Below are 27,083 nucleotides of genomic sequence, written 5' to 3'. Positions count from 1 at the left end.
AAGGGTACAGCTTGTCTGTGCAGAAGATGGAGCTTTCTCAGGGACTGAGCTGAAACTATGGAATGAATTTCCACAGGAACTAAGGACCATCAGAAACCTCACCACCTTCCATTCCAAGTACAAGACGCATTTCTTTGAACTGCCTTCTCTGCTATAAACACATAGCAGTCTGTACATTAGCCCCCTCAAAACTCTCCAAACAATAAACAATGTCCCTCCAAACCTTTCCAAAACAAATCACTACATTGCACACACAAATTTCCCCCAGTGGAGACCATATGAGAGAGGGAACAAAACACAAGTGACAAATGTTAGTCACATCACTTAACACACTACTAGAAGGTACTATAGTGATGAGTGCAATATAACAACTGATATAGAATAGAACCACATTATTAAAATGTTACACACAACAGGACCACAAGCCTCCATTCTCTGACCATCCAAGACACCCACTGAATTCAACCTGGGTGCAAAGGGTGCCAAATAGGATTGCCAGTGTGAACCACACTGGGAGTTTTAGCTTGTCAATTAGACTTGCTCCCAAGAAGGTACTGTAGACCATGTCAGCTGCCAAAATCATGTCTATACTTGGACTCCCATTGCTACAAAAATCAGTTCTTTTAAACCAGAGATAGCAACAAGGGGAACATTTTCTAAATATAGACAGACCCTGAGACCACCTGGGATGGGAAAGAGCCAGTTAGGTGGTGTGTAACAATTTGTGTAGCACTATGGCACAGGGATGAATTTCACACATAAGAGGGATATGACATCACCCCAAATGTTTTCTAAAGTAAGTATTCAGGTGTTGATTAAAGTAAGCAGATGGTTATATATCTTTGCTTAATTGGAACTACAGAGTGAAATCCTGGCCCCACTGAAGTCATTGGGAATTTTTCCTTAACTTCACCAGGGCTGGGATTTTACCTACAGACTCTAAATATTTTATACATTTACAATGGCATTTTCATAATTTTATATTATTCCATGTAGGTTCTATCAGGCCAACAACCTACTGATGTGACATGTATTTTAAAATCTTTATTTTTGAAAATAATGATATCATAAATAGTATACATTATCAATGTTGTGTCTTTTGTTGTTAGTGATGACTCTGCTGTTACTTCCCTTATTAAACAAAAAGAATTTGATGAAATTCGACACTGGCATTCAGGAAAGCTTCTCAGTGATGATTATGACAGAACAAAGTCCAGTTCTCAAGGTAAGACCCTATTCAGATAATACTTTAGCTTTTTCTGAATAGGGTTTATCAGTGTGGTTAGTTTTATAGGTTCAGAAAATGATTTAAAAGTTGCACTAATTTAATGAAACAATGTGTATTGGGGTAGAGATAGTCTTTTCGGTGTGTGTAGTACCTAGCCCAATGGGGTTCCAGTCCCTGATTGGGGAACACAGGTGCTATTGTAATATAAATAGCGATAATTAATATACAAAAAAACTTGGGTCTAGAATAATGTTTTCTCCATTTAGAAATAATGGGAATTGCTGAGATTATCTTAGTAAGACTACTCACATGCCTAAAGTTAAACATGTCTGTAATTGTTTGCAGGATCAATGCCATAGTTAATGAACACTCACAAAAGTGAAAAGTAGCCATTTCACAAAACAGTACATATTAGAAATAAAGCAACAGTTAAACAGTTTTCCTTTTCATATACTAAGCAATCAATAGTCTCAGAGACTCATAGACTTTGAGGTCAGAAGGGACCAGTATGATCATCTAGTCTGACCTCCCGCATGATGCAGGCCACAAAAGCTGACCCACCCCATTTCCCTTGACTCAGCTGTTGAAGTCCCCAAATCCTGTGATTTAAGGACTTCAAGTCGCGGAGAATCCTCCAGCTAGCGACCCCCGCCCCATGCTGCGGAGGAAGGCGAAAAACCTCCAGGGCCTCTGCCAATCTACCCTGGAGGAAAATTCCTTCCCGACCCCAAATATGGTGATCAGTAGAACCCCAAGCATGCAGGCAAGATTCTCCAGCCAGACCCTCATTGACCATTGATACTATTTACCAGCGATAGCACGCTGTTGATTAATTGACTAAAATCACGTTATCCCATCAAACCATTCCCTCCATAAACTTATCAAGCTTAATCTTAAAGCCAGAGAGGTCTTTCGCCCCCACTGTTTCCCTCGGAAGGCTGTTCCAAAATTTCACCCCTCTGATGGTTAGAAACCTTCGTCTAATTTCAAGCCTAAACTTCCCCACCGCCAGTTTATATCCATTTGTTCTTGTGTCCACATTAGTACTGAGCTGAAATAATTCCTTTCCCTCCCTGGTATTTATCCCTCTGATATATTTAAAGAGAGCAATCATATCCCCCCTCAGCCTTCTTTTGGTTAGGGTAAACAAACCGAGCTCCTCGAGTCTCCTTTCATACGACAGGTTTTCCATTCCTCTGATCATCCTAGTAGCCCTTCTCTGTACTCATTCGAGTTTGAGTTCATCCCTTTTAAACATGGGAGACCAGAACTGCACTCAGTACTCCAAATGAGGTCTCACCAGTGCCTTGTATAACGGAAGCAGCACCTCCTTATCCCTACTAGATATACCTCGCCTAATGCATCCCAAGACCGCATTGGCTTTTTTCACGGCCATGTCACATTGCCGACTCATAGTCATCCTGCGGTCAACCAGTCGAGGGACAAGATTTATTATTTTTTTTTCCACAAAAGGTCATCATTGTGTAGGGCAGGCTTTGATTCACTGTTCTGTAGTACAATTCCATAGTACGTTAATAATATCACTTTTTCTTCCTTTTTTGTTTCTGTTATGCTGAATAATTATTCTGAATTTATCAAAATTTAAGGCTAAATTATGCCTGCCCTTGCATGGGTGTGCTAGAGAGGAGGTCTCACTGGAGTATTGTGTCCAGTTCTGGGCGCCACATTTCAGGAAAGATGTGGACAAATTGAAGGAAGTCCAGAGAAGAGCAACAAAAATGATTAAAGGTCTAGAAAACATGACCTATGAGGATAGATTGAATAAATTGGATTTGTTTAGTCTGGAGAAGAGAAGACTGAGAGGGGACATGATAACAGTTTTCAAATACATAAAAGTCTGTTACAAGGAGGAGGGAGAGAAATTGTTCTTCTTAACCTCTAAGGATAGGACAAGAAACAATGGGCTTAAATTGCAGCAAGGGAGGTTTAGGTTGGACATTAGGAAAAACTTGCTAATTGTCAGGGTAGTGAAGCACTGTAATAAATTGCCCAGGAAGGTTGTGGAATCTCTGTCACTGGAGATTTTTAAGAGTAGGTTGGACAAGCACCTGTGAGGGATGGTCTAGATAATACTTAGTCCTCCCATGAGTGCAGGGGACTGAACAAGAAAACCTCTTGAGGTCCCTTCCAGTCCTATGATTCTATGATCTCCACTCAACAGCAGACTTGTAGCTCCCTGGGGAGAGAGGAGAGAGTAATGAGTGCTGCTGCTTCACACCCAAGCTCTCCTGAGCCTGGGACTGGCCTGTTTCCTTCCTGAATTCTCCTGAAGCACCTTCAGAGGGGGGAGTCTGTCCACTCACAACCTTCTGAGGACTCCTCATAATCACCAAACCCACAGATTGGCAAATGTGACTTAGAGTGATGATATCCTAGGCCTGTATTGGTGAACATGGCATTACAACAGAGCCTTGGTATTTCTTACTTGGCCTATACCTTTATTGTGGCCCTGCTGCTGCTCTGAAATGCAGGGGAAGACAAAGCCTTCATGCCTCACAATGCGAAAATTGAAAGGAAGGGCAGTATGTAGGCAAGGAGGTGAGGGATATGAAAAGCATGCATGTGTGTGTAACATTTTGTGTATTCTGAAGCAATGTGCAAAGATCCAAGGGCCCTTCGAAGCAATCAAAAGTTGCAGTCTTTTCTACGCTTTTATGGATCATCACTGGAAGGCAACATTTCAAAAACAATTGTAACCCAATTGGATACTCCAAAGAAGGCTTATTCTGACATGAAGAACAGCAAAAAAATTCATGTAAGATCTATGAAGTATTTCCATAAGATCAGAATGATTATTTTATGCATGTATTGCACAGTAGTGATTTTTTTTATTTTGCTTTAAACCATCTAGTACAGGAATTTCTACCATTCTTTTTCTGCCATTGTAAGGGTTCTGATTTGGGATTTCCATCTTTTCAGTATTTACAGGATCTAGATTTTATCTCATGTCTTACTGAAGGAGTTCCCTCCTGCCTCATTTCTCCATTCACCCTTCCATTTTATTAATGGCACAATCTTGGTCCCACTGCAATTAGTATGAGCTTTGCTGTTGATTTCCCAATCCTGCATTGAGCTCTGTCTGGGTAGATCCCCTCTCCTTGTGTAAAGATCACTGCAGGATAAGGGACTAAGGCAATAATTGGTAAGGGAAGACCAATTTTTGTTTTATTGAAGAGATTATTTTACACTGTCATATTGCTGCTCTCTGCAAAGGCTATGTAGGTTTATAACTGTAGGTAGACAGATCCATTGGTGACCTCAGAATCAAATCAGATTAACATTTATCTCACAGGTAGTGCTCGCAGAAGGGAACATTAGCATTTTTTGTACAAGAAATCACACAACCAGGACAAGAAGTGATGGCTATATTGATATCAAAAATTTGAATGTAGTAGATAGTGGACATTGGGGAAGAGGTGGGTTGAACAGCTAAAGGATATGAGTGGGTTACTGGAATTGTATAGTATGTTGTGGATTTTATTCTGTTACAATATTGTTTATTCTAAACATTGTAAAGCTCCTAGAGCTCTGGATAGGGTTGCCAACTGTCTGATTTTCGAATGGAACGCCCCATCACTGCTGACCAGGCCATTAAAAGTCTGATTGGCTGCCCACAGAAGGACAGGCAGGGTGCCTGCTTGGCTCCTGGGAAGAGGCTGGCATCTCCCTCTGGCTCCTAGGCGTAGGGATGTTGCCCCTGCCCCGAGAGCCGGCTCCACAGCTCCCATTGGCCGGGAACCGTGGCCAGTGGGACCTGTGGGAGTGGCACTTCAAGGCAGGGGCAGAGCACAGAGCCCCCTAGGAGTGGGACATGCTGGCTGCTTCTGGGAACCACCTGAGGTAAGAGCTGCCTGGCCGGAGCCCATACCCCTCATCCCCTCTCACATCCCTACCCCTGTACCCCAAACCCCTCAATTCCAGCCCCACCCCAGGGCCTGCAACCCCACCTGGAGGTCTCACCCCCTCTTGCAACCTCTGCCCCAGCCTGGTGAAAATGAGCGAGTGAGGGTGGGGGAGAATAAGCGATGGAGGGAGGGGGGATGGAGTGAGTGGGGGTGGGGCCTCAGAGAAGGGGCGGGGCCGCGGGGCAAGGGTGTTGCAAATGGAAAGTTGGCAACCCTAGCTCTGGATATATGTTGGCAAAAATGTGAATGAATAAATAAATGAATAAGATACTATTGTTTTTAAAAATATTTAGTAGCAGAGTTGGAAAGAGTGGCAGGCACAGGGGTGGGGAGGGTGTCATAGGGCGAGGTGTTGGAGTGCTCTTCTGTACATGTTTATTTAGTGGTCGGTAGGCCTGTAGGGCATACCTATCTATAATGAAGAACTTGTACAGTCTGCAGACAGAATTCAACATTTTCAGCATTGAACAAAGACTGGTCTTTTCTTTCTAGATAATCAAATATTTACTAAGATGTAGCTGCACTGAATTCAGTGGAACTAGGCCCATTTATACCAACTGAGAATCTGGCCTCCAATCTTTAAATAATAACTTCAGGTGAAATTCTGGCTCCACAAAGCCAATAGAGAAACTACCAAGGTCTAGTTTTGTAATCTCTGCAGTAACAAAAAAGTGCACTAAGACCCAGATTGTGATGCGTGTAGGTAAATGTATATCTAAAAATGAATGACAGTTTGTAATCAAATACAGTTCAGAGACAGCAAAGTAAAAATGTTGACTACTCTTCTTTGCCCTGCCTTGCTACTGTGGAGCCTGAATCTGCAATCTTTGCATTGAGTAGTACTTTACACACAAGAGTAATCCTGTTGTCTACAGCTGGAAGATGGCAATTGTGGTTGTGGTGCGATTTTATTGCCTTGCACAGTTTTCTACACCTGTGAAAAATTGGTGTAATATATTACTATTCTGATCTGTTAGCATTACATTCATTTTCCTTCAATGGAAACACTCTTCGATTACAAATTTTTTAAGGCAGGAGTAGTCTTTTTTTATATATATATCTATGTATACTGGCTAGAAAAATATGGTTCCAAACCCAGGATTAGGGCCTCTAGATACTATTGCAATACAAATAAATACATAACTACATAAATTACAAAACAGCTGTGAATCAAGCAGTGTGTTTCGTGTTCAAGGCAATTGAAATACTAGTATTTATCCATGTATATTAACTGTTAAAATAACTTTTAAAATCATAGTTGTGACATAATGTGAAGAAAATACCCATCAGATAAAGTTATTGACAATATCACAAGATATATTGAGTAACCAGAATAAAAAGTCATGGAATTTCCATTAGTCCACTGACTACTGATTTATTTTGAAGATGTTTTATATAAAAGCCAATTTATAGGCGAATAATAAGAAATCAGTATTTTTAAGCAGAGTTACTTAGTGATGCTCACACGTCAATCTTTGTTACATTAGATTTGTAAGACATTAGCATTTGTTCTTTAAAATTTCACAAAAGTGTAAAGTTTTATGTATGTAGTATATTTATTTTATTGGCAGAAGACTAAAGCAGAAATAATTATTGAGGAAAACCAAAAGAGAATGAAAGCTGAAGAGGAAAGAAAAGAACAGAAACAATGGGATGCGCTTTCCATTGAAAAGCTAATACAAGAGAATTTTAACTTGGGAATAAGAAAACTAGAGGATTTTCTCAAGAAGTGTCAAAGTAATTCTGTGAAATGTACTGCAGAAATGGCAGGACTGAATACTTGCTTTGAAGTGTGGATAGAACAATGCAAAGACCAAGGTATGTGAAAGTATGCTTGGGTCTTTTTTGGAGGGGTTGGCAGTCATCATTTAACTGTAGCAAGATTACAGAAGAAAATCCTAATAAACTTTACCTGTTGTAGTGCCATGGCTAGCTGGTATAAGTGTTCAGGGGAGGGGAGTGCAAAGGACCCTGCCTGTCACTCACATGCCTCCAGCACAAGAAATATGTGCAACTGGAGTATCCTTCGGGGGATTTGTCTGGCTATGGAGAAGGGAGTATGTACCTGCCATTGGTATCTTAGCTCATCATTTTGGTTTCTTTTGTGTATTGTAATAGTTTTCCATAATCAGGGTATTCCAGATTTTGTTAAATCAGTTTTGTAACACAGGGCAAGGATCACTAATTGGCTGCTGCTTCCAGTTGGATAATGACACAAAGGAATTGTACCATTTTTTAAGGTGTTGTGTACCATATCAGGTCTGTGGAATTCTATGCAAAATAGAGAATCAGGGGGTAGCTGTGTTAACCTGTATCCACAAAACCAACAAGGAGTCCGGTGGCACCTTAAAGGCTAACAGATTTATTTGGGCATAAGCTTTCGTGGGTAAAAAACCTCACTTCTTCAGATGCATCCCACGAAAGCTTATGCCCAAATAAATCTGTTGGTCTTTAAGGTTCCACCGGACTCCTTGTTGTTTGTATGCAAAATAGAGCAAGGCTGACTTTCACAGTAATCTGTATATCTAGGGTCTGTGTTATAAAGTGGAATATTTCATGGCATATATATTGGAATATTTTATGAGAGTCTGAGAATCAAAGGGAAAATCAGCCAGAAAGTCTTTGGTTTTGCCATTAGTTTTCTGTTTTAAGGTAATTCATATAAAAAGAGACATTTTGGCACTCTCTGGCAAAGTAAATTTATACTATAATAAAGAACCTATCAGTCCTAATTATTGATGAATTACACAAATAAACTAATCAAACTAATCATATACAACTACAGTACATGCAAATTACACGAACCAACTAAGAAATCCTTTAAATTCCTTAAGAAAGAACACAGATCAAACTGCAAAACAAATATGAACACAACTTCCACATTCATTTCTAAATATGTTTTGCAATATAAAATCATTCTGACAAGTACACTAGGTCCTTACACTAACTTTTATATAAGCATGTATATTGTTTTTCACTGTCATCAACAGAGTTTAATCCCACACATCCACACCTCTTCCATTTCAGGTATAGATGCAATTGGTGAGAATTAGCATTAAGTTATCCTCTCTGTTGCCCAGCCCATACAGGGAGGCACAACACATATCTTACCAGTTTTGTAAGACCACAACAGAATACTGAACATCTAGATTTTTGGTTTCTCTCCTTGGTTCTGGGAGCAGACTGTGATGTAGTAATTACAGGCAGCAAAGCTACATGTAACACCACTCCTGTGCAGGGCAGATGCAAGGATGTTTCGCGCCCTAAGCGAAACTTCCACCTTGCGCCCCCACCCCCCCAGCCCTGTGGCATCTCTCTGCCCCCCCTCCACCCTAAGGTGCCCCCCCGTGGCAGCTCCCCACCCCCTCCTCCACCCTGAGGCGCCCCTCCTGCAGCAGCTCCCCCCCCTCCGCCCTGAGGCACCCCCCCACGGCAGCTCTCCCCGGCCCAGGGAGCCGTACGGCAGCTCCCCGCCCCAGCTCACCTCTGCTCCGCCTCCTCCCCGAGCACGCCATTGCCGCTCCACTTCTCCCACCTCCCAGGCTTGCGGCGCCAAACAGCTGATTGGCGCCGCAAGCCTGGGAGGGAGAGAAGCAGAGCGGGGCGGTGTGCTCAGGGGAGGAGGCAGAGCTCCTGGGTGAGCTGGGGCAGGGAGTTCCCCTGTGTGGTGCCACCCCTCCCCTTACTTGCTGCAGGCAGCCTTCCCTGGGCCCCCCTGCCCCAGCTCCCTCTGCCTAAATGCCGATGACGACCAGGGCGGCCGAAGATGCAGTCGCCGCCGAAGGACCTGAAATGCCACCCCCCAAATGCCAGTGCCCTAGGCGACCACCTAGGTCACCTAATGGGTTGCACTGGCCCTGCTCCTGTGTAGGTCATCTGTGGGGACGGATACTGGGACCTCAGTAAAAAGCAGGAGCCACTATTACTTGACCTAAAGAACCATGTCACTTAGCATAGGGGTTCTCAAACTGGGGGTCAGGACCCCTCAGGGGTCACAAGGTTATTACATGGGGGGGGGGGTTGCAAGCTCCACCCCAAACCCGCTTTGCCTCCACCATTTATAATGGTGTTAAATAGATAAAAATGGGTTTTTAATTTATAAGAGGGGTGTCACACTCAGAGGCTTGCTATGTGAAAGGGGTCACCAGTACTAAAGCTTGAGAACCACTGTTTTAGCACCCTATAGCCAAGTAGTAAATTTAAATATGTAGGCAGCTGCTAAAGGCTGACAGAGAGCCACACTGCATTAATAAGGGGGGAGAGGTTAGACAAACACCTAATTTGACATATCACTTTTAAAAGACTATGTGGCAAAGTAGAAGAGCTTTGGCTCTGTTATATAGTAGTGATCTGGGTCACTAGTAGTAGTGATATAGTAGTGACCTGGGTTCTAATTCTAGCTCTCTCTGAAATGCCCTTGTGCAATCTCTGTTACTTTTTCTGTTTAATGCACTGTAAGGGGTCAGACTCATCCCTGCAGCACCTCCTGCTGGTCTCTTCTGGGAATTAGCTCATCCCAGCTCCAGCACTCCCTCTGCAGGCCAGTGATCAGCCTTGCCACTGGCCCCCATGTCCCTCCCAGGACCCCACTGACCCTTTCTCTGGGTGCTGCCCCCTGGCAGTACCCACACACACACTGGGTCTCCCCTCCCAGGGGAACCCCCACCCACTAACCCCATCTCACCTCAGTGTAAGGCTACTGCCAGTCACCATCTAGTCCCACTCCCTGGGGCAGACTGCAGTATCAGCCACTCATCACAGGCAAGGTTGGGTTTGGACCTGCTGCCTTTGCCTACCCCTGGGCTGCCCTCTGCAACCCCCAGAACCTGTTGGCCCAATGCTAGGCCACAGCCTGGGGCTTTCCAGGCTGGAGCTCCTCTGCCGCTCCCCAGCCCTTCTCCTCTGAGGTACTCTGTCTCTAGCTCCCTGCAGCCAGGCCCTTTTCTCTCCAAATGCAGAGAGTGGGTGTCTCATTGCTCCTGGCTCAAGCCTTTTTAGGGCCAGCTGGGCTCTGATTGGAGCATGGCCAAGCTGCAGCTGCTTCCCCCAATCAGCCCAGGTCTTTCCTTCCACAGCCCCAGCCCTCTGCAGGGCTGGCTTTAACCCTTCCCAGGCAGGAGCGGGGCTCCACCCCGCTACATGCACAAATGATAATAACTACCCAGCATATAAAGCCTTGGTTCATAGTAAAGATTGCAAAAAGTACTGAAATATTTTCAGTGCAATAGCTGGGACTAGAACTCAGTCTCTGGCCATGTAGTTTAGCATATCATTTAGTAGGCTAATCAAATACTCTGATCTTGCTTCCTAAAAATGGTGTGATGGCTGGAACTTTTCATGCCATTGTGAAACTACATGCAGCCAGGACCCAAACAATGATTTTCATGATCAGTTTGTGACAGTTGGCAACACTGGTGTAATAAGTGACAGGAGAAAAGGAAGAATACCAAAATGTTGAGAGGCTCATCATGGAAAACACCCATGTTTATGGTAACATCAAACCAGTGTATCAGAACCTGTTCTCCACTCTCCAGCTCCCTTTTTCCCATCCCATGCTGTGGATGCTAACGTCCAAATACACTGCAGTATCATATCCCTCTGTCATTTAATGCAAGAACTGGATACCAGAAGAATATATTTTTAAAGTAGTATGCATGTTCTAAAATAGCAATGAGGTGTAAACAGAAAAGAATTAAAAAAAAAAAAGTTCAAACTACCATCTACATACACTGGCCATGAAAGGAGGCCGATGTGTAAAGCATCTGAGCATATTTATTATTTTGTGCATTTTGATTTATACATAACATTTAAATGTACCTATCCAGAGCTCTAGACAAGCCAAGTAATACAAACAAAAATAAATGTAGTTTCCTCCCCGAGTCGATCTCTAGCCATAGATCCTAGCTCTCAATGCCCAAATCTCAGCCATCAGTTCACATACATTTGCATAAAAATGTGGGAAGAGGTGGGTCTTGCAACATGTCCTGAAGGTCCATAGAGCTGAACTATTTTAGATGTGTCGCTCATCGCACATCCTGGGATTAAAATAAATCATAAGTTGTCTGCAACAGTAACCCTTAGTAGGACTGCTTCTTGGCTAGTCATTTGCATCCTGTTGCATCCCAGAAAATCTCTACAATGAGGTTTTATGTTAATGGCTTTTATTGGGAGCTTGCTGATGCAGGGCTTTCCAAGCTGACATCAAAATCAGAGTCATTGCACATGGTCTCATAGGATACAACTACACTGCAATAAAAGAGCTGCAGCACACGGGTGGCTGGCCTGGGTCAGCTGACTCAGGCTTGCGGGTCTCAGGCTGCGGGGCTAAAAATTGTAGTGTTGATGTTTGGGCTCAAGCTGGAGTCCAAGATCTGAGACCTTCCCTCTTTGCACAGAGCCTGTGCAGCTGTGAGGATCATTTGGCCCTTGTGTGGAGAGTTCTGCCACTTCTCAAATGAACAAAAAATATTTTTAAAATAAAAAATACTTAATGAGATTATCAATATGGCTGAATATTTTGTTTTTCAAGGAAAGAGACTGAAAGATATAAATGCAGCTGTTGAAGTAATGAGAAGAATCCATTCCTTGCTGGAAAAATATAAAGATTTAATGGAGAAGACAGATTATCAAAAGATTGTCAGATGTCTTAGATACTTTGGATTTGACAATTTAGCATGTACTTTAGAATCTTCCCAGGTAATGTCTGTATAACAACTGTACTATTCTACATGCATATAACTTAATCTCCGCTATAGTTTTTGTCATACAATTTGTATTATTTTTTTTCCAAAATATCTACAATTTCATACAAAAAAACTATGTTAAAAGAAAATTATTTAGTTTGCAAAGTCAAGCGCTTGAAATGTAGGAGATACGAGATTTATGATTGCCCATGCCATTTTATTTCTGCCCCATTGTATGTACATCTTGTGCAATTAAGTAAGGCAGAGGCCCCGTGGGAAAAAAATGTGTGATCATGTAGAGGCTGCATTGTGCAATATATGAACAATAGGGCCAAATTAAGATGGCACAGGCAACTGTAAATCCGTAATTTCTTAACTTTCAAGTGCTATTTTGCCACCTGCATAACGTTGTTTTAACACAGTTTGATTTTTTAAATATTATTTCCTAAGTGTGTTTTTAAAGAAAAAGGTAAGAACAAATTCAATTATGTGCAACTGGAACAAGCACACCATTGTGCATCATCAGTTCACATTCTGAACTTTCAGCATCGCAGCATACTTTTATCACCTAACCTACAGGAATAACAACATTAGCTGGCAGTTGGAGAAGGCAGTTATCTTAGAGGGAGGTTGGATCACTGGTTCCAGGAGTGATCATGGAGGGAGCTCGGCTTGATATCTTTCTCTCTCTCATTCCCTCCTCTACCCAGGAGTGGGAGAAGCTCTTGCCCCAGTTCCTACCTTCAGAGAGGATGGACTGCAAGAGGGGCTAGGACTAGGGGGCTAGGACTAGGGACTATAGGTGAGGAGAGCTCAGTTTGGTGTTTCCTCTCCCCCTACATTCCCTACCAGATGGTATGTAGGAGATCTACATGCTAGGTCTGGAAGGAGCAGTGCAGCCTGGCTCTCTTCATCTCCAACAGCTGCTCCAGCAGCACTCAGATGTTTTAGTGGCTGCCCCACTTTAGAATGTTCATGTTTAGTTATTATTCTGGCATGCTCACAAAATTTTCGTGAGGTACAAAAATGAGAAAAGGGAAATGGTGATTTTTAACAGATTATATCTCAGTAAAAGATTAATGAAACTGAATGGGCAAGAAAAGGCACTTTTTCTCTTTGATAGCTCACCCTCTGTATAATAATATCAAAGCCTACTGCAAACAATGCAGGTGTTAGAGATTCTCAAAGAAACGGTCACAAGAATCTTTTATAAAGGGAAGTGTTAGGCCACCTAAATATAGGACTTGCTACAGGCTCCCTCTGTAATAAAACTAAAGGCTAGAAAAGGAGGAGTAAAAAGGGGAGGGACATTTTACAATGAATAAGTTAAATCTTTAAAATAAAATTTAGAAACTATTATAATTTAAATTATTTAACCTTGGTTCCATGTTATAATATCTAGAACATCACTGCTACACCTAGACTTATCCCATGTATTGCATTTGTCTGAGTAATGACCTGATCCTGTGTGGTCCTGCGTGCCTCTTGCATTCAGCACTATTTTTACCACCTCCTGAACTCTTCGTTACCATTAACACCAAACGATGGCCAAAGGAGTTTCCAGGCTTCTTAATGCTACTGGTTTAAGGTCCTGATCCTGCCATCACCTGCAGATTTCTTAACTTCTTGCTATTGTGAGACCATAATAATTTGATGCTTAATTGGAACAAGAAAACCTAACATATTTTAAATAAATCCTTTTCTTTATTGTTGGAAATAAATAACTAGATATAATATTGCTACTTCACTGCGAAGTGAAAAAAATTAATTATGATAATATAAACAAACAAGCTGCATCAAAAATTCTAAATGTTTACAGATTCCAGAGGATGACAGAAAAGAGATGAAGGCAAAGATTTCTAAATATGCTGTTGGCATGGGAGCAGCTCGGTTTCAGCTACAGTACATGGGTCATTGCCTGTTACGAGAAGAGAGAACAGATCGAGATCCCAGGATCCAGCATTTTATTCCAGATACATGGCAGGTAATACCATATACTGTGAAATTTGACCTACTGTTTTCATAGGTAATCGTTGTTAGAAGAGCCAATATTAAAATATAACAGAAAAATTCTACAGCTGTTCACAGCCTCTTTGAAAAGCTGATTTGGGGAACTTAATTTTCAGGAACCTCCATTTTCACCTACAGTGGGTGAGAGGGTTGTGGTAGGACAATAGCTTATATAAATATACAGACCTTCTATAAAATATAAACTTTCATATTTGAAATAGTTTTCTTCTTGATTAGCTTTCAAGTAACTTTTTAAAATCCAGATTTAGATTTCAGAATAAGCTGTCTGATCTCTAGTCCAGTTCTAGAAAAGGAACGCTTATTGCAATTGCCTTGTCTGTTTGTAGATTAGTAGAGGAGAAAGTGGAGATGGTGAAATGTATCCATAAGTCTGAGTTTATTTTTGATTTGCTGATGAATGAATGTTGTATTGTTTGTTTGTTTGCTTTTTTGTGACAGGGTTTTACTTATTATTTATGTGTATTGGGGGTTTACATTGAATTTTCCATAAACTGGTGACATAGGGTCTTAAAAAATTTGACCCAGATAAGATCACATCAGCTTCTTTGTCTGGATATTTTATGTTTTTGGGGGTCATAGACTAACAGTCCCTATGCTATGGAAAATAAATAATATTTTTTAAATTGCTGGCTTACCAGGATTTTTTTTCCAAGTTGATGCTCATTAATGTGACCTAATTCAAACTTGACTGGACTGAGTTGGAGGGCTCCAAAGTCAGCCTTCCATCTGATTTTCCAAAGCTTTGGAGAGAGGTGCCGTAAGGCAGAGCAAGCAAACTTCATACCATATAAGAATCAATAGTAAGGCCAAGAAGCCTCTCCTTTTGGGACCACAAGCCACCTGAGGCAAGACTGACATTCCAGAATCCCATTGTCTGGCGGGGAAGTCACAACAGCAACGAGCATGCTACTCCAACTTTTCACTAGTCTCTCCATGCACCCAAAGAAGGTTCACTACTGAGAAGCACTGAGCCAGCAAGACATGACCATATGCTCCTTGCCTGTAGTTCTAAGTCCTACTCTGTTCTCTCTCCACAATACTCTTTGGGTATGGAGTAGGTGGAGTTTGTTCAGGAGGAGAAGGCCCCTATTGGGATGAGACAGAGGTCTATGTGGAAGCATGGCCGTGGAGAAGAAGGCACTGGAGTGAAATGTTTTTACAATAGCAGGGCAGCATAGAATTATGCAGTGGTAAAGAGAAAAGATGATCGTGTGCTGGTGAACTGAAATGGGTTTAGTTGTATCATAACATCTTGAACTGTACAAAAAATATATTGTCTTGGCATACAATCCATGTCACTTTTTATCTGCAGCGAGACCTTCTTGACATTGTAGATAATAATGAATCTGCAGTGATTGTAGCCCCTACCTCATCAGGGAAAACATATGCCTCCTACTACTGCATGGAGAAAATCCTGAAAGAAAGTAACGAGGGGGTGGTTGTGTATGTTGCTCCAACAAAGGTATGGCTTAAATGCATAGAAGGCATAGTTTAATGAAAAGGGATTTACAGCAAAATAAAACATATTTCAGTCAAATCCTCAAAACCTCAACTACATTGACTTTGCTGGAGTTAGTGATTTACACCTCCTGAGGATCCTGAGCATCTGGCCCAAGTGAATTAAAACCTTAAGCTTCTATTCAATGTTGAAATCAGTAACTCTTTGCTTAAGTAAGCACAGAAGAATTTAGTTTATTTGATATTGTCTTGTCTTCTTACACCTGACACTATTTTTAGTATGATGTTAGCAGTTTTATAGCACATGCTGTGTCTACGTCTATTATAAAACTTGGTAATAAATATTCACTGTAATTTGCATTCAGGATTGACTTTAATGTATTTACACTGGTATAAAATTGGAGTAATATAATGGTGAAATAGCCTATCTATTTATATTTTTATTTTCTTAGATGTCTAAATTTTATTGACGTGTTACTGATGTGTTGCTTTTCTTTAATAATCAGGCTCTTGTTAACCAAGTGTGGGCGACTGTTTATAATCGATTTAACAAAACACTGCCCGATGGTATGGTAGTATGTGGTGTTTTCACGAGAGATTTCCGCCATGATGCTCTGAACTGTCAGGTATACTGTTATTTCAGATTTGTTATTATATGATACATTTCTTTATTTAAATAACAAAGTTTGAACTTCTGGTAGACTGCATCTCAGAAAGTTCATCATGGTACTGTTTTTTAAACTATGAACTTCCAAACACATCAGAATATAACAGAAGAAAAATCTAATATTGTAGAAATCTTCACGAACAGACCTTTCCTGATGTCTGAATCTCACTTCATTTTACATGAAGTTCCAATAGAGATGATAAATCTTGTGTGTACAACAAACTGGTTTGCTTACTTGCCAGTTTTCTAGATCAGTGGGTAGATCAGTTTTCTAGATCATTGAAGTTAACGATCTTGAAAATCATCCCGCCCTTTTTTTTAACAAGTATGTTCTCAATTTCATCTCTCTCTCAAGGAGTAAAGCAGATAAGCAGCTTAATTTAGTACTGCTATTTCTGCAGCTGCTCCTACCAACTGGAGTCTCTGATGGGTTCCTCTATGCAGTTTTTCCCTCAGGGGAAGGCAAGGCGGCACCTGGGCCCTAATTTCCCAAATTGGGTGTGTGTGTCTCCCCTGCACAGTTCTGGATCTAGGAGGGTGTTGGGGGAAGAGGTGGCACCAGCTGGGCCCCATTTTACCTCCTCCCTGAACTACAGCCAACCCTGCTTTGGCTGTCTATGGATCTCCTCCTACTAGCTGCAGTCTCTGGGATCTTGAACTATTTTCTAAACTAAATCTACATCTTGCATTTAAAATATAAGTGCATTAAGTGTCATCATCAGGTTAGCTTACTTTCTAAACATAGTAATTCATTCCTGGCACAAAAGGGTAATTGAATTTTGGTTCTTATTAGAGAAGATTAATATAGTGTTCAAGAATGGCAATTTGTACTGTGGGACTGTGTACTCTGCAGTCTGGAGCTTTTTGTCCCCTAAGTGTTAAGTTACCCCTGCAGCAGGGTGAGTATTCTCTTTTTTTGGTGAGAAATCTATTAGAAGGAGAACTTAAGAAGAAAGTGAATAGGGTTTATAATGGTTTGGCTAGTTCGGCTAATATTTAGATTATCTGGAATTTTGGATGCTTATCTTGGACATATCCAGATTCTGAACCTTTGAGGAATCAGCCACCTCTAGTTGTTATTCACTGAAAATAAAAAATGTTTATTTACATTATAAAAACTATGTCTTATAATAATGTCATTTGTCAGCAGGTTTCAAACTAATGGGCTGCAAACATTTTTTCAGGTACTAGTGACGGTGCCTCAATGCTTAGAAATCCTGCTGCTGTCACCTCGCCGCCAGCAATGGGTCAAAAGGATCAGATATGTTATATTTGATGAGGTAGATTTCTACTGTCCTTCTTTGCTTCTATTGGAATTATTAAAGGGTATTTAATTAAAATGTCAGGAGCTAAGTGAGTTTGACATGTTTATATGCACATATTCTATTTTTTTTTTTAAACAAGCTCCACTCCCTCTTCCGATGGCACTTAGTCAGCTGTCCGTGCACCTTTTTCTTTTGGTACTATCACCCTCACTCATTTTTTTAAAGTCTCCTGTTCATGGCAATTCTCAGCTGGTCTGAAGCACTGGGATTTGTTTCTCTCCATGTCTAAAACAAATGCCATTTGTGATTCAATTATGGAGGATGTTTTTAAGTGCAATATTGAGCTATCTTCTTTCACATGGACTAGGGTTTTACTCATAGGGGAATCAGGAGCACGCTGTTTCATGCTGGGTGGAGTGGCTCACAACTGTGAGTGCCTACATCAGGGCAGACTGTCAGAAAACAAGGGCAGACACCCAAAACTGGTGGTATGTTTTATAATCATATTTCACCAAACCACTAATAAATGTGAATTCCTGGATCACTATACCAGTCTTACCATAGAGTCACAGACAGTCCCCCATAGACTCTCCAGTCTATCTTGCCACCCAGACAAACGGGGCTTTGTGATAATGGTCACTTTAACCAAAAATCACACTGCATCAGGTTTCTCCCAGTCCCAGTAGACCAGTCACTTACCCCAAATCAATTGGTACTCCAGGTCTGACACCAAAGACAATTCTGGCAGCCAATTCCATAGCACACTAACTATAGGTTTATTAGCTAAGAAAAGGAAATGAGAGGTATTGAGAGCTTAAAGCAGAGAAAATATATTAGCAGGTGCTTCACAGTTTGTCAGTGCAAACTGTAGCAGAGATGCAGTAATCTGCCAGTTTCCCAAAAGCCTCTCGGGGCTACCCAGAATAACTATGGGGATCTCTGACTTCTCATTCAGTTATTCTGCCCTGTTAGAATCCAAACAGTCCAGAGTAAAGGATCTTTCTTTGAATCCATATTTATAATATCTTCACACAGAAAGCAAGCTGACAGTGTCTCTACCCACATGGGCTTTTCCTTTGATAAAGATGAGTGAGGAATCCACTTTGAGTCTCTGACCTCAGGTCATCACCACAATGGCAGTTTGCTTTGGAATTAGCAAATTCCTTAAATCCTTCATTAGCATTTCACAAGATTTCTTTGATGAGTTATTTAATCACAGGGTATACATCATGTAAATGTTTGCCATTATATTATAACAGGAACAGATAAGTGAAAACAATACAAGTAACATTACATTAGTTTTCATGAAGTTTAAACATTTGAATACACAAGTATATTACTTACTTTGATCTATACTAATACACAAGCAAATTGGCCTATGGCCCCGATCTGACCTGGTTTGCCAGCATCACACCCTGTCTCTAAATAGTAAATATTTATCCTGGAGAACTTTATGGAAGTGCAATGTGCTGCTATTTCCCCAGCTGTATGCTGGAAGAGTCTAATTTACTTTGTTAGGACTTGGAAAATTGGCAGGACAGTGGGGAAAATATTGTAAATCTACTGTACAGTATAGAAAGTAAAAAATCGAGTTTTTTTTCTAATGTGAAACATCCATTTTTAAAAGTGAATATTATGTCTAATAACAGGTCCATTGTCTTGGTGGTGAAATTGGAGCAGAAGTTTGGGAGCACCTTCTAGTTATGATTCGATGTCCATTTTTGGCTCTCTCTGCAACTATTAGTAACCCAAAACATCTTACTGAGTAAATATAATGCTTTATTTTCTTGAAAGTGCAAAATGAGTTGCCTTATTTGATTTGAATTGCTTTACTTTTTTTTAATCTCTGTGTATTTTGAACACACATCTTTAGGGCCCTACATTGTTATCAAGCAATTTACATGATCTTGGGCTGCATATCCTGCCCCCTCTGCAGTCCCACAGAGTTTTTCACCAGGAGACAATAAGAAGGGAATTCAGCACAGTTCATTGGATATAGTTTCTGGAATAACTTTCCACATTCTGTGGGTTGTGTCATGGGAGGGGATGATTTAGGTAACTTGCATTTATATAAGGGTCAATCCTTGAACCTAATGCATAAACCAAGAGGTCCATCTGGGTCAAGGGAGACAATCCACATCGCAGACCATGTAAAAGCTCGAGAGCTACTCTGTAGCTGCTATTATAACCTTAGTTGCTCTAGGGGCATTTAGTTAGTGGATCTGTATGTTTGTGGATCTCTAGCTCCTCCTCTTCCCCCACTCATCTGGCCAACACCCCATCTGCCAGGGCATAGGGCGGCCCTACAGAGCTGGGGTCCTAGCCTATATTAGATGTTAAGACCCTAGCTGCAGGCTTCCCACTGCCTGCTACCCAACTGATGAAATTGCATCAGTTCTACTACATTCAAGGCTTTCCTCACATCTGAGGAATTTAAAAGGGAAGAATTTATTCCATAATGACACAATGTCTTTTGTTCTCTTATTCTTGGTATTATTCTACTAAAAGGGATTTTTTCATAGTATTTCCAGAGTATCAGAGAAGTCTGCAGTTTGCTTTTGCTAGTTTGAAGATGGTTCAATGGTTCAATAAATGGTTGGTTTATTAGAATATCAAAAAAGGAATTGTTTATGCAGGTATGTTACATTGCACTATTTTTCCAGCAAATGTATTATTTTTTGTTTAGGTGGCTACAGTCAGTAAAGAGGTACTGGCAACATGTTGAAAGTGTAAGAGAAGAAAGCCTTAGATCTTCTACAACTCCCAAGAAAGGAACTAAAAAACAAAAGAATATCAAGACAGTAAATAAATCATATAAAGTTAAATTGGGTATGTATCAGAATGCAACATTTAAAAAACCAGATTAGTCCTTTATATCTGATTTTTAAAAAGCATATGGTGAAAATCAGCAAATGTGAGTGTCTAATAAAATGAGATTTTTCAAAGACTCTGAGTATCCACAACTACCACTGACTTCAAGTTTGAAAATGGTGGCCTTTTGGTTTTAGTTTTAAACTATTATCAGGTAACTTGCTTTAGATTTAGAAACTTATTATTCTGTTTACAGTGCTTTATGGAGAGAGATACAATGATTTGGAAAAATATGTGTGTTCCCTAGAGGACAATGACTTCAAAATTCATCACTATCACCCATGTGCTGCCCTAACTGTGGACCATGTAAGTTTAATGGTATAATAAACAAAACAATTTTTGAAATGAACCATAAAATTAAGAAAACATACCTTCATGACATGTTGCAAGGAAACCAATTTCCCTGCCCAGGTTAAAAAAAGGCTGGGGTGATGCAGAAACAGGGATTGAGCTCCTGTAGAAGGAATTATGTTGTGTCATTTTTGCAGCATTCATGTTCAAAGACAAATTCTATCCTGTCTTTCTATCTCTCAAGAATGGCTACTGCAACACAAGAACCTAAGAAAGGGCAATGTAGAACAAGATGGGAAACAGTTGTCCACTGAAGAGAAGATGAAGAGGGACCCTCCCCTACATACACACACACAAACCATAAATCCTCTCTGCTTTCCTTTTTCTGGTATTACAGATAGATAAATATGGCTTCCCTTCAGACCTGGCTTTTTCTCCACGAGAAAGTATTTTACTGTATGACTCCATGGTACAAGTCTGGGAAAACTGGCCAAGAGCTGACGTAAGCACTCATCACTTATATATTTTCACAACTAGTCTGAGCAGTTGTTTGTAAGAGGCCGTTGCATGTTTGCCAGACAACATTGTCTGAACATATTTTGTAACAACATAGTTTTTCTGTTACTTGTTTTTAAGGAGCTAGATCCTGAGAAGTTTACACATTTTAAAAATAAAATAGTAATCACAAAAGCAGATGCAAGAAAATATGAAGAAGAATTGAAGGAAGAGCTAAAAAATTGGATTGTACATGACAACAGAATGAAGGTAACTACAATGATCAAGTTATGGGATATTCTTCTCAGGTATGACTAGAAAGCTAGATTTAATACAAAGCAATTATAATTCCTTCAGTTAGAGAGTTAATGCATGTCATTTTTAAAAGCAGATGTTAGTTCAAGCGTTGTAAAAAATTATGAATATTTTTGGAACTTTTTAGGTTTTTGATCTCCAAATACCATATTACTTAGATTTTCCTGAACTTGACGACTTGATCTTAACCTGAGTGTCTGACAAGTCATGGACTAGACTTTGCAGATATATTGATGAATGATGATCTTGATGGTCTTCTAGGCTTTAGAAAAATCTCAGGGTTTATATTAACACTAAACATGGTTATCAAGAGTCTTATTGGCAAAAACTCAGGAAAATATATAACATAGTAGAGTAGAACACCACAGTCTCTGTGTAGTACTTGGTAGATTTGAGAGTTAGTTATAACTTTGTCCATTTTAATGAGTATTGCTCTAATTACTTTGTTGACAAGGTCTGTACAATAAAAGATTAGTACAAATTGTACTTGTATCTGTGGTTTCTAAGGTCCTTTTGATTATTAATTTGCATAATTGCTTATCTTCCTCCTGCCTTCTGGTTCTCTTTTAAAAACATTTAAAAATTTCAAAACCTGTTCTTTTAACAAACAGAAATTTTGTGCTAAGCAGTCTGTTATCCCACCTACAACATCTTGAGATGCAGTCTAATCCTATTACTTACCAAAGTCAAGGTTGTAGTCAGGCTAGAACTGATAATCATTTTATATAACAAAAACCTGCAGCCTTATTAAAAAGGTACTCCAGAATGAACCTTGCATACTCTTCATCTAATCATTATCTCTGCTTCTAGGCTAACAGGGTGCTGAAGTTACTCAAACCCCAACCTCCCTATTGTTCAGAAAAAGACATGAAGGACAATTTCCCATGTTTTGTTGAAAAACTAAGACAGATGGATAAACTGCCTGCATTATTTTTTCTGTAAGTCACACAAATGCAATAAAAAAAGTTACAATTTATATAGTAGAGAAATATTGCACAGGGGCTTAAATTGCAGGAAGGGAGATTTAGATTAGACATTAGGAAAAACTTCGTAACTGTCAAGGTAGTTAAGCACTTGAACAAATTACCTAGGGAGGTTGTGGGATCTCTGGAGGTTGGGGGGTTTTAAGAACAGGTTAGACAAACACCTGTCAGGGATGGTCTAGATCAGATGTGGGCAAACTACGGCCCGCGGGACCATCCTGCCCGGCCCCTGAGCTCCTGGCCTGGGAGCCTAGTTCTCAGCCCCTCCCCCACTCTCCCCCCTTCCCCACAGCCATGCCGCCATGCTCTGGACCGCGGCTCCAGCTGGGCAGCTTGAGGGGGGGCACAGCTGGCTCTGGCTGGGTGTTGCGGCTGCGAACTCCTGCTGCTGGTAAGGGAGCGGGAGGTCCTGGGGGGGCAGTCAGGGAGGAGGGGGTGGTTGGATGGGGCAGAGATTCTGGGGGAGCGGTCAGGGGATGGGGAACAGGGAGGATTGGGAGTGGGAGTCTCGGGGGGCCTGTCAGGGGTCGGGGATGTAGATAGGGGTTGGGAGGGCAGTTGGGGGACAGGGAGCAGGGGGGGTTGGATAAGGGGGTGGGATCCCAGGGGAAGTTGGGGCTGGGGGTCCCGGGAGGGGATGGTCAGGGGACAAGGAGCAGAGGGTGGTTGGATAGGGTGCGGGGGTCCTGAGAGGGGGCGGTCAGGGGACAAGGAGCAGGGGGGTTGGATGGGTTGGGGGTTCTGAGAGGGGCAGTCAGGAGGTGGGAAGTGGGAGGGGCGGATAGGGGGTAGGGGCCAGGCTGTTTGGGGAGGCACAGCCTTGCCTACCCAGCCCTCCATACAGTTGCGCAACCACGATGTGGCCCTCGGGCCAAAACGTTTGCCCACCCCTGGTCTAGATAATACATATTCCTGCCTCAGTGCAGGTGACTAGAGTAGGTGACATATTGAGGTCCCTTCCAGACCTACATTTCTATGATAATCAAAGAAAATGTCATGAATCTAAGGAATCTACCAAGGTATAGCAATATTATGAAACATGTAACTGGCATAGAATAGTTCTCCCATTAAATCTGAAATATTTTTGACTTTAAAAATAATCACTCTTTAACCCTTTTGCCACAAGTCCATCACATGTGTAAGTGAATAGCATGATATTGTATCTAACTGTGTGGAGAAACTTCTGTTCTTATGACAAGTTGTTGGGTGTGGCTGGAGTGTTTAAAGGGTCACTTTTTACAGTGTAAGGAAGAGCTCTGAATGCTTGTTGCAGCTAACAATAAGTACAGAGTTGTGGGCTGTCAGTTGTTTGTAAAATTAAAATAAAAACAAACAAAAAACAAAAAGCAGCTCTCCTTGGCTAATATGAAGATCCAGTACACCTTCCACTGTAAATTCTCAAAATTGATAATCTGAAGAAAAGGTCATTGTTATTTATTAAATGTATTTTTTAATTAAAATATTGTTTACATTCATGAAACTATTTCCACAGATTCCCTTTCTTAGATGGCCTGAGACACTATGTTATGTTAAAAAGTAGTTAGTCTAAATGGGTCAGTAAACCTCATAGCCTATGCAATATTGTGCTTAGAAGTTTTATAGATGTTTGAATTCCTGCATATATACTGTTCTTGGGGATTTTTTTTTTTTGTACCTGCCACCAAATCTCTAAACTTAGTGGTTTTAACTAGATTTCTACCATTATCCTTTTCAAGCTCCAACTCTTCTCTATTTGGATTTTGGTTTAGATATTTCAAAATATTAAAAGGAGAAGATATGTTGTTGCTTCTGCTGTCTTCCTAAGCACTCATTTTGAGTCAAGATGGCTAATGACAAGTCAGATTGTAAATTCATCTCACATCCTCACAGGATCTCTCTCTTGGATAAGGTGTATGTTGGTGTGGGGAAAAAGGGCACTGACAAAAAGTGCCCAGACTGTTCCTTTTCTCTCACATCGTTATTATACTATACTCATCACCCTATCTGACCATGGCATTATTCACTCTTCGCAGTCAGGATGAATAAGACAGATGGCAAAAGTTCTCTTAAAACAGGAATGGTCTTGACTTTCATTCACAAAGCCTTGACTTTGGCTTCAATGCCTTGTTGGTTTTCTGATCTGTGGCCTCAGATAATGTGAATCAAATATGCATCTGCCTTATCAGTTCTGAAGCACAGGAAAAAGAATAAAATAATAATAATAATAATAATAATAATATAATAATTAATGAAGAGGTCCTTGAATCTAAAGGCTCAGCCATAGAGATCCAGTGTCCTTGTGTGCATTCCTGGAGCAGCAGCTTTCAGCTCCATCACTACTAGTATCAGTACTTTCAGTTTGGGGTCATACCTTGGCATTGCTGTCTGGACACATGGCTTCTGTGATGGGGGTCTACAACCCCCCCACAAAACATTGGAAGGAAAGGGCTGAGAATCCTCCCTGTCTGCAGACAGACAAACTAGTCATGCCCCAGCTCAGCTGTGAGAAATATCAGTTATGGAAGGAAATTCCAACAAATATGATGACTAATGAGGGAAAGTCTAATTATATAGAGGGAGGAACAGGAAGAGGAGCTTGGGATTGCTAAGGAGCAATAATTCTCTATAGCAGCGATTCTAAAACTTTAGCAACTGGAAGATCCCCATTTTTATTTAAATTTTTTTGCGGATGTTGGCCTGATTGGGAAGTTCTTTTAGAAGCCTTTTACTTTCTATGGAGGATATGTTTCCTTACACATTCCTCTTTTTTCTTTTGTTTCCTTGAATGTAAGCAATGTGAGATTGTGCATGATCCTTCACAACATACCCAATGCTGAAATGTGTACCGTGGCTACACAAAGTTTGATAGATACCTTTACCTTCACCCAGCACTCATCTCTTGATTAGGAAGCTATACCAGACACCCATTTCATGAAGGTGTAGTGCATTACTTTTTCTGGTTATTCCAAGGGTGCAGCTCTGTAGCAGCAGTTTCATGGGGAGAAAAGTACGTTTCTTTCACAGATTCATACCTGCCCTCCCTCCTCTCTGTATGCTTCAGAATCTAAATTCTGGGAAGACAGATAAGAAATCAGGGTGGCAGGATCTTGCATCTCGTTAGAATCTTGCTCAGAATATGGCTTTGCACATTTACTGAGATATATGACTCCAGCCAGGATAGTTGGCCATCTTTATACATTAAGAAGTGGAAACGGCACAAAGATATTCCTGCATGAATGCATGTACAACAGTGTTCTACAATACATAGAGGCAATGTATTTGAGAAATCTAGTTACTAGTAAGTTACCTAGTTTTTAAATTCTATTTTAAAGATTCGACATTAAAAAGGTGGAAAAATGGGCTGAAAATATAAAAAACTGCCTGGAGAAGAAGCAAAAGAGTAAACAAATACCAAAGACTGAAAAGCAAATACATTTGCTAACAAATAGATTGAAAAAAAAGGAAAAGTCCATGCAGAAGAATCAGACTGTGTAAGTATTACTTGCATTTGAATCTATTGAAACGATTTCTATTAGCTTCATTGTTTAACTTCTTGTACCAGATCTATATGAAAGAGACCTTTCTAAACTAAAAAACTTGATTTTTCTCTTACTCCCCCTTCTACCTGTAGTCTTTCTCTAGGACTGTCAAAAGAAAAACTAGCCAAGGTTTCAAAGAACTTTCTTCAAAAAAATATAATGCTTACTTGCCTACCTCTCCAGAGAGCCTGTGAGCACAGCCTAGCTCCCTGATTGTGCAAAAAAACAGTTTTTATATTTTCCCCACCCTGCCTTGTTGAGGCTAGGACTATAGTCTGGCTGCTCTAGTGCACTAAATATCCCAGGTTCAGAGAGAGAGAGAGAGAGAGAGATGGAGTGGTTGGAACCACCAGGAGCCAGTCAGAGTCAGTCTGATCCCTCATCATTAAGGGTATGCAGTGCTTAATTTGTAATGAAAGATGTGTCGGGGCTCAGGCATCACACTAGCAGCAGTGCAACGTTTCAGGGATGTTCCTCTGGCAGCTGTGACATGTGAGTGGAGGCAAAGTATTGCGCTGCTGCTTGAATCTCTTACACACATAAAAGAACTGATGTGGCAAGTCCAGAGGTGCCGGGGCTATGAACTGCCAAGCTTAGAGATGCCCAGGCTCAGCCCCAGCCCAAATTAAGCACTGAGGGTATGTCTACCCTACAGCAGCATAGCTCCAGTGCTGACCCTTCCTACATTGATGAAAGGAGTTTTTTTATCAGTGTAGTTAATCCACCTCTCCTTGAGGTGGTAGTTAGGTTGACAGAAGAATTCTTCCATCGACTTAGCTATGGGGGTTAGGTTGACCTACCTGCATTGCACAGGGTGTGAAGTTTTTCACAGCCCTGAGTTATGTAACTAGGGTAATGTAATTTTTAGGTGTAAACCAGGCCTAACATGGTTAGACCAGAGTTCCAGCTCACCCTACTCAGAGCTCTGTTCTTGGGCCCTAAACCAGAGTTAGTAGTTTAGATTTTCCTCAAACTCCATGTTAACTTTCCAAGACCACTTTCTCACCCCCAGTGACTGTACCCCCGTACATAATTTATTTCTTAGAAGAAAAACCCTGGCATGGAGTAGGGCTGATCCCTAGAGGGTTCCTTCACCATCCTTAAAGGGCCACCCTGTTACACAATAAACATTTTCTTCCTGATTTTTCAGGTGTATCAGACCAAATTCATACAAAAACTAAATACAAATCAAAACTGAATACAAGTTGGAGTGTACAATTTTTTGCCCCCCTGTGGTACTTTAAGGCTCTGCCCTCATGTCATTTTTCAGTTGAGTCAGAAGTCGAGTGTTTGATCAACACATTAATATTTTTTCATAGACCTAATCCTGCTCCACTGGCATCAGTGGACTT

At 40.9% G+C, this 27,083-nt stretch overlaps 1 protein-coding gene across 5 annotated transcripts in view; it reads left to right on the top strand.

Annotated features, from left to right (window-relative positions):
• LOC101939412 (DExD/H-box helicase 60) overlaps positions 1-27,083 on the top strand; it is a 76,334-nt gene that overhangs the window by 24,461 nt on the left and 24,790 nt on the right. For 4 of the 5 annotated variants that reach the window (XM_042842128.2, XM_042842124.2, XM_005309742.5 and 1 more), the window contains 15 exons: positions 1,110-1,225; positions 3,841-4,004; positions 6,726-6,972; positions 11,684-11,850; positions 13,657-13,821; positions 15,181-15,330; positions 15,833-15,952; positions 17,178-17,273; positions 18,908-19,023; positions 19,945-20,087; positions 20,326-20,435; positions 20,818-20,922; positions 21,057-21,185; positions 22,041-22,168; positions 25,525-25,683. In XM_042842128.2, the coding sequence (XP_042698062.2) occupies positions 1,110-1,225; positions 3,841-4,004; positions 6,726-6,972; positions 11,684-11,850; positions 13,657-13,821; positions 15,181-15,330; positions 15,833-15,952; positions 17,178-17,273; positions 18,908-19,023; positions 19,945-20,087; positions 20,326-20,435; positions 20,818-20,922; positions 21,057-21,185; positions 22,041-22,168; positions 25,525-25,683 (2,115 nt within the window). The remainder of the gene's footprint in view (positions 1-1,109; positions 1,226-3,840; positions 4,005-6,725; positions 6,973-11,683; positions 11,851-13,656; positions 13,822-15,180; positions 15,331-15,832; positions 15,953-17,177; positions 17,274-18,907; positions 19,024-19,944; positions 20,088-20,325; positions 20,436-20,817; positions 20,923-21,056; positions 21,186-22,040; positions 22,169-25,524; positions 25,684-27,083) is intronic. The other variant, XM_042842125.2, reaches the window with a different exon arrangement.

This window comes from Chrysemys picta, chromosome 5, assembly GCF_011386835.1.
Source record: "Chrysemys picta bellii isolate R12L10 chromosome 5, ASM1138683v2, whole genome shotgun sequence".
Lineage (NCBI taxonomy): Eukaryota > Metazoa > Chordata > Testudines > Emydidae > Chrysemys > Chrysemys picta.
The sequence above is the reverse complement of the archived record's forward strand: the minus strand, read 5'-3'. Positions and strand labels throughout refer to the sequence as shown.